The 7483-nt window shown below is 40.8% G+C and overlaps 1 protein-coding gene across 1 annotated transcript; it reads left to right on the plus strand.

Moving 5' to 3' along the window:
* Positions 1-1342: 1342 nt before the first annotated feature.
* Positions 1343-7436, plus strand: LOC106588337 (retinol dehydrogenase 12). The gene is made up of 7 exons (XM_014177214.2): positions 1343-1849; positions 2861-2995; positions 3292-3483; positions 3651-3812; positions 3904-4023; positions 4801-5005; positions 6878-7436. Exons 1-7 carry the CDS (start codon positions 1783-1785, stop codon positions 6972-6974), a joined length of 978 nt encoding a protein of 325 aa, XP_014032689.1. The 5' UTR covers positions 1343-1782; the 3' UTR covers positions 6975-7436.
* The last annotated feature ends 47 nt before the right edge of the window (positions 7437-7483 follow it).

Here is a 7483-nt window from a genome sequence, read left to right on the forward strand (position 1 = left end):
CAGTTAAATGATACCACAAATATTAATTTTGTCTCGGTAACAGCAGTGAATTAATATTATCTCTTGAGAAAATGCTAAGTGCGTGAAATGTGTGTTTTTGACTCTGTTATACAAGCAGACAGTATTTCAACCACATAAAATAATAATGCCCAAGACGAACTGAAGTCTAATCAGAAACGTGTTTCATTGTTTTCTCAGCTTTTCATTTCCTTAAAACCTGTCAAACTCATTACATTGGGCATTTTGCACGTGGTCTTTCCACTGTTTTGGAGTTATTGCGTTTTCTCCTGGTCCCTAAAGCAAACAGACAACTTTACCGGTGTTAATTTGATTGTTCCGTTCATTCTATCGATGTAAGACATTATTCTGGTGAGCACTACTTCTAGGGCAACAAGTAATGACCGAAGAGAAGCTTCATGTATCTATACTGAACAAAAATATAAACGCAACATGTAAAGTGTTGGTCCTATGTTTCATGACCTGAAATAAAAGATCCCAGAAACTTTCGATACGCACAAAAAGCTAATTCCCTCAAATGTTCTGTACAAATTTCTTTACATTTCTGTTAGTGAGCATTTCTCCTTTGCCAAGATAATCCATCCACCTGACAGGTGTGGCATATCAAGAAGCTGATTAAATGGCATGTTCATTGCACCTTGTGCTGGGGACCATAAAAGGCCACTCTAAAATGTGCAGTTTTGTCACAACACAATGACACAGATGTCTCAATTGTTGAGCGAGGGTGCAATTGGCATGCTGACTGTAGGAATGTCCACCAGAGCTGTTGCCAGATAATTTAATGTTAATTTCTCTACCATAAGCAACAACTCCAATGTTGTTTTAAATAATAGGGCAGTATGTGTTTGAGGAGTATTTCTGTCTTTAATAAAGCCCTTTTGTGGGGAAAAACTAATTCTGATTGGTTGGGCATGGCTACTCTGTGGGTGTGCCTGGCTCCCAAGTGGGTGGGCATATACCCTCCGAGGCCCACCCATGGCGACGCCCATGCCCAGTCATGTGAAATCCATTGCTTAGGGTCTAATGAATTTATTTCAATTGACTGATTTCCTTATATGTACTGTAACATAGTAAACTCGTTGATATTGTTGCATGTTGCGTTTATATTTCTGTTCAGTAAATGTATAGTTGATAAACAAATGGCCTACCAAATGTCTGAAATTATAAGCAGAAACTTGAAAGTAGTCAATACGGTCCAGTCTGGAGTATCAGCAAAACAAATGATTATGGTGGATCGAACTGCGCAGGTAGCCTACTTTTTGAAGTCATCACACACAACACCCATAATATGCGCGACTGAGCCTGCGCAGACCGCGAAAAACAACATTAGATGTTTACATGCCACAGTATCCCATCTAAAATCAACATATCCCAGGCATCTTGTCCTGGTTTCACATAACCGGGATACACGTTTTTTCGGGTTATTGTAAACGGGATATGATGTTTATATGCATCAACTCAAAAACAGAATACTTAAGTATCCCGAATAATAACGGGATATTGGTGTGCATGTAAACGTGGTCACTGACTGGTCAAGGGAGTAGTCCTGGTTTAATCGGACTATAAGACTTAGAACCTCGTATGTAAGATACTTAGACCTATTCATAGCTACTCGAGCTGTATCATTGCTTGTGCTATAACAACATTTAAAGCAACCGAGTTCAAGAAGACGAACCAGACTCGATAAGCTCATGATTTACTAGGCTAAAATGTAATTGTCTTGTCTGGGGTGGTCAAATAATTTTGGCAACAACAGCTGATAAGATGTGGAAAGAATTGAAGAAAAACCAGCTAGTCAAGTACGGCGCTGTGACTACAGTGTCAACCATCAGTAAGTCACAGCTCTATTGCTTAGCAAGTTATCTTGATGTATTGTAGGTTTCAGACCTCATTTCAATTACTTTTACAGTTTTCTGTAACGGTAAAATAGTTTCTAACATTTCTACATGGACATGTAGTCTCGGTAAATTGTAGCCTCATTTCAACAAAACCAGGTTAACACTAATAAAATACCCACAGAGAGTATTGTATATCAAAACTGACCGCGTGACATATGTTGTGACATACGGGATGTACAATTCTTCAGATTGTATTATACATTTATCTTGATTTTCATGAAAATCAACAGAATCACTGAAGGATGACTGACCGTGGTATGTGGTTCATTTGTATTGTAGTGTCTGTTTAAGGGTTGTGATTTTAAACGTGTTTATTCCCTGTAGCTCCAAGATCCTGATATATACTATTATGTGTGTAAATACTTTACAATTGCACATACAGTATATGCTACCTTGTCCATTAAGTGTGTTAACAATTCCTACTCCCACAACAAAGGGTCTATTGCATAGACTTGAAAAATGTTAAACCTGGATTAAATCTCGTTTGGTAGAGAGATTTTAATCGTGATAGATTAGGGTTTGTGATATTCCTCCCGTGTGGAACCAGAGTCACTGTCTTTTGAACTGTTGTCTCAACAGCACCTATTTAGACACTCTCTCGTATCGGCCTTAGACTTTTTTACACAATGCCAATAACAAAGGTTGTGCCATCAGTTGCTCGATCTTTCCCTGTCCATGGATTGATCACATTGGTGCGCCAAAATGAGGATGTTTTCTCTTCCACATGTTCCAAATATAGTCCCATGATTAAAAGCGACAAGTAGCAAAAGCATTGTGGGCCAATGTGACCAATGACCATGCTTTCTATTCCCATGATTTAGGCTGCTGACCTGTCAGTTCTTACACAATCAACAGGCAGGGTGCCTCTAGTGCAAGGTTCATAGGTCAACATAAGAAGAAGTAAGAGTGATATTTTGTCTCAGTGCTGTTTGTCTCCAAACCAGGCTATGTTTTACTGAGAAAGTGGATCGCCGGTGGGATATGCCGCAGCCATGCCAAGCTGCATGGAAGGACTGTGGTGATCACTGGTGCCAACACTGGTATCGGCAAGGAGACGGCCTGGGATATGGCCATGAGAGGTACAGTAGGCATATACCACTTCTCTATTGGACTGTAACTGTGTTGTGATTTGCATTACCTTTCATGGGATGTCGCTTTTGAACACAAACAAGTTACAACGCAATCTGAGGAAAATGGGGGTTTAAGGGCAATTGTGGGGGCTATTCAATGGAAGGCATGAGTATAGGGGGCTTAGTGACGGGGTGTGGTACATTTGTGGATGTTGTTCAGCTGATGATAGGGCTGATCCTATATATTCTATTGGAGGGGAATGTGATGAAGGTGTTCTCAGACGGACGGTACTGCGTGTTCTCAGGAGCCCGGGTGATCATGGCTTGCCGAGACCTCACCAGGGGAGAGGCCGCTGCAACAGAGATCCGCAGTTCTACTGGAAATACTAACGTGGTGGTGCAACAACTAAACCTGGCCTCCCTCGGGTCAGTACGACAGTTTGCCAGGGAATTCATTGCCACGGAGACCCGTCTGGACATACTTATCAACAACGCAGGTGAAAGCATCAGTTTCATTTACCCAACATGCTTTGAGAGCCTGAATTGTGTTGGTGTTGTCATCGAAGATCCTCCTTTGATCTATAGCATGTTTTTCGTTGTCAAAGTTGTGGGCCTGATTTTTATTTAACCATCCGTTAAGTACTCAACCCTCTACTCCTCACAGGTATAATGCTATGTCCCAAAAGCTTCACAGTGGACGGGTTTGAGAGTCAATTTGCTGTCAATCACCTAGGTCACTTCCTATTGACCAATCTGCTCCTGGACATGCTGAAAGCTTCCACCCCCAGCCGCGTCGTCACTGTGTCTAGCATCGCACATCAAGGCGGTAAGCCCATTCTGACCAGATATTTTTCTAATAAAACAAATATCATCAATTGAGTTATAGCTTTATCTGGCTCTACCTCATTCTCTTTCAGGGAAAATCCACTATGATGACCTTAACTTTGATAAGAAGGGGTACAACTCAGTAATTGCCTACAAGCAGAGCAAACTGGCCAACCTCCTCTTCTCCAGGGAGCTGGCACGAAGGACCAAAGGTGAGGGGTTGCCTTATTACAGCTCTATTACGTATTACTACTCATGTACATGTAGTTAGAAATTAGACCAATTAAAATGAATTAACCTAGTTATGTGTAGGAAATTAGGTAATGCAACTAGGAGATTTTTCCATTTCCACTACATATCCTGTTCAATGGCTAAATGTACTGTAATGGTAATGAACCCCAGTTAACCAATAAATGGGAATACAATACCAATGGGCCATAACTTTGTGCGGGTTCAGAAAACACCATAATAAATGCTTCAACACATACACTGTTAGTCTACATTTATTGGTTAACAATCAATGTGGATTTTACCGTAGTTATGGATGGATTTTACTGTAGTTTATGGTGGTTTAGCAATGCATGGCTAAAGATAAGGGAACTAATGTTTATTAGTGGATTCAAGCCTGTACCAGTTGGCTGAGAGGGGTGTCAAGGCTTATCTTTTGTTTTTGTAATGTGCATTGGGGTGCGGAGTGATTTGAGGCCGTTGTTGCAGAGTATTCATCAAGTATCTTGGCGTTAACCGTAAAAATAATCGGACCTATGCAATTACTGTATTTAATGATTCTTTACCTATTAATGCTGTTTTCTCCCCTTCTCCCCCATCAGTAGCAGTCTTAGTATCCACAGCAAACATTATACAAACAAATCATGTTGCTTCAAAATCAGGTCATAACTGGTGTACAGTGCATTGCTCTCTGCCACATGATGTCTCTGATTGTCAACATTTTAAGGTTAGTGGCCCTATCCCTACACTCACCCCATCAGGTACTGGAGTGACGTCGTATTCCCTGCACCCTGGGGTTATCCGGACAGAGCTGTGGCGCCACTCGCAGTCAAAGTACCCCACGCTGAGTTCCATGCTGTCAGCCCCCGCCTGGCTTCTGATGAAGACCCCCAGGGAGGGGGCCCAGACCACCATCTACTGCGCCGTCACTGAGGGGCTGGAGGAGAAGAGCGGCTACTACTTCAGGTACCACTTTGAGTTTAGCATCCCAGTGTGTAGAATGAATTAGCCTAAATCAATCTCTCTGTGTGTGTGTTTGTGTGTTAATTGGAGGGGGATGATTTTCATTTACAGTGGGAGTGTATCTTGTGTGTGTGTATGTGTATGTGATAGTTGAGCATCCCATCAAAAGTATGTGTGTACAATGTGGTATATATTCTGAGTGTAGACAATATACACTGAACAAAAATATAAACACAACATTTAAAGTGTTGGTCCCATATCATGAGCTGAAATAAAAGATCCCAGAAATGTTCCATACGCACAAATAGCTTGTTTGTGTCAAATTCAGTGCAAAAATGTGTTTACATCCTTTTTAGTGAGCATTTCTCCTTTGCCAAGATAATCCATCCACCTGTTAAGTGTGGTATGTCAGGAAGCTGATTAAATAGCATGATCATTACACAGGTTCACCTTGTGCTGTGGACAATAAAAGGCCACTCTAAAATGTGCAGTTTTGTCACACAACACAAAGCCACAGATTTCTCAAGTTTTGAGGGAGTGTGCAATTGGCATGCTGACTGCAGGAATGTCCACCAGAGCTGTTGCCAGATAATTTAATGTTCATTTCTCTTCCATAAGCCGCCTTCAATGTTGTTTAAAAGAATATGGCAGTACATCCAACCGACCTCACAACCGCAGACCACGTTTAACCACGACAGCCCAGGACCTCCACATCCGGCTTCTTCACCTACGGGATTGTCTGAGACCAGCCACCAGGAGAGCTGATGAAACTGTGGGTTTGCACAACTGCAACATTTCTCCTCAAACTGTCAGAAACTGTCTCAGGGAAGCTCATCTGCATGCTCGTCGTCCTCATCAGGGTCTGGACCTGACTGCAGTTCGACTTCATAACCGACTTCAGTGGGAAAATGCTCATCTTCGATAGCCACTGTCATGCTGGAGAAGTGTGCTCTTCACGGATGAATCCCGGTTTCAACAGTATCGGGCATTGTGTGGGTGAGCGGTTTGCTGATGTCAACATTGTGAACAGAGTGCCACATGGTGGTGGTGGGGTTATGATATGGGCTGGCATATGCTACGGACAATGAACACAATTGCATTTAATCGATGGCAATTTTAATGCACAGAGAAACCGCAACTAGATCCTGAGGCCCATTGTCGTGCCATTCATCAGCCGCCATCAAATCAAATTGTATTTGTCACATGCGCCGAATACAACAGGTGTAGACCTTACAGTGAAACGCTTACTTACAAGCCTTTAACCAATAACGCAGTTAAAAAAAAAAGTGTTAAGTAAAAAATAGATAAGTAAAAAAAAATGAAATAAAAGTAACAAATAATTAGAGAGCAGCAGTAAAATAACAATAGTGAGGCTATATACAGGGTGTACCGGTACAGAGTCAATGTGTGGGGGTACCGGTTAGTCGAGGTAATTGAGGTAATATGTACATGTAGGTAGAGTTAAAGTGACAATGCATAGATAATAAACAGAGAGTAGCAGCAGTGTAAAAATTAGCCATTGAAGAGGAGTGGGACAACATTCCACAGGCAGCAGCCTGATCAACTCTATACAAAGGAGATGTATCGCGCTGCATGAAGCAAATGGTGGTCACACCAGATACCGACTGTTTTTTTGATCCACGCCCCTAACATTCTTTTAAGGTATCGTGACCAACAGATGCAAATCTGTATTCCCAGTCAGTTGAAATTCATAGATTATGGCCTAATACATTTATTTCAATTGACTGATTTCTTTATATGAACTGTAACTCAGTAAAATCTTTGAAATTGTTGCATGTTGCCTTTATATTTTTGTTCAGTGTAAATAACTATGTGTTTAGGTGAGCTTTAAGTTAGGATGTGTTTGTTTCTCAGTGACTGTCAGGTAAAGGAGCCAGCTCTTGAGGGGAGAGATGATCTTGCAGCACTGAGACTATGGGGCGTTAGCGCCGGGCTAGTGGGACTCAATTAGAACAATGAACAACTCGCCTTGCAACACGGTGACACTCCCAACCCCACCTGCCAGAACCCCCCGGATACTGCACATTTTTTTTAACGTTGGCTCTTAACTTTCATATCAGAAGATATCCTGTATTCTATATATATCCTGTATTCTACACATTTTCTATATTCTATATTTTTTGATGTTGTATTATAATACAGTATGTTTTGATCAAACATTTTTTTCTGTATTTTATTGTATTGAAGCTTATTCTCGTTACAATGGTCTTCATGCTGAAATTCTGTATTTTTCATGTTTTCATAGAAAGATTTTTTTTTTATTTTGCTTCAGAAGTCTTTGCGTGAGTAATAGTGTAGTTTTATGAATTATAATTTTACATCCCGTTTTTTTTATCAGTTTAGCTAAACTACCTTTAAAAAGTGTTACTTATTTTAAAGACTTAATAAATTATATGCTATTTGTACATCTCAATATTTATCAATGTTTTCAGAAGTTGCTTGCATGCATGACATATTTCT

Source organism: Salmo salar, chromosome ssa27 (genome assembly GCF_905237065.1).
Source record: "Salmo salar chromosome ssa27, Ssal_v3.1, whole genome shotgun sequence".
In the NCBI taxonomy this organism is placed as follows: domain Eukaryota; kingdom Metazoa; phylum Chordata; class Actinopteri; order Salmoniformes; family Salmonidae; genus Salmo; species Salmo salar.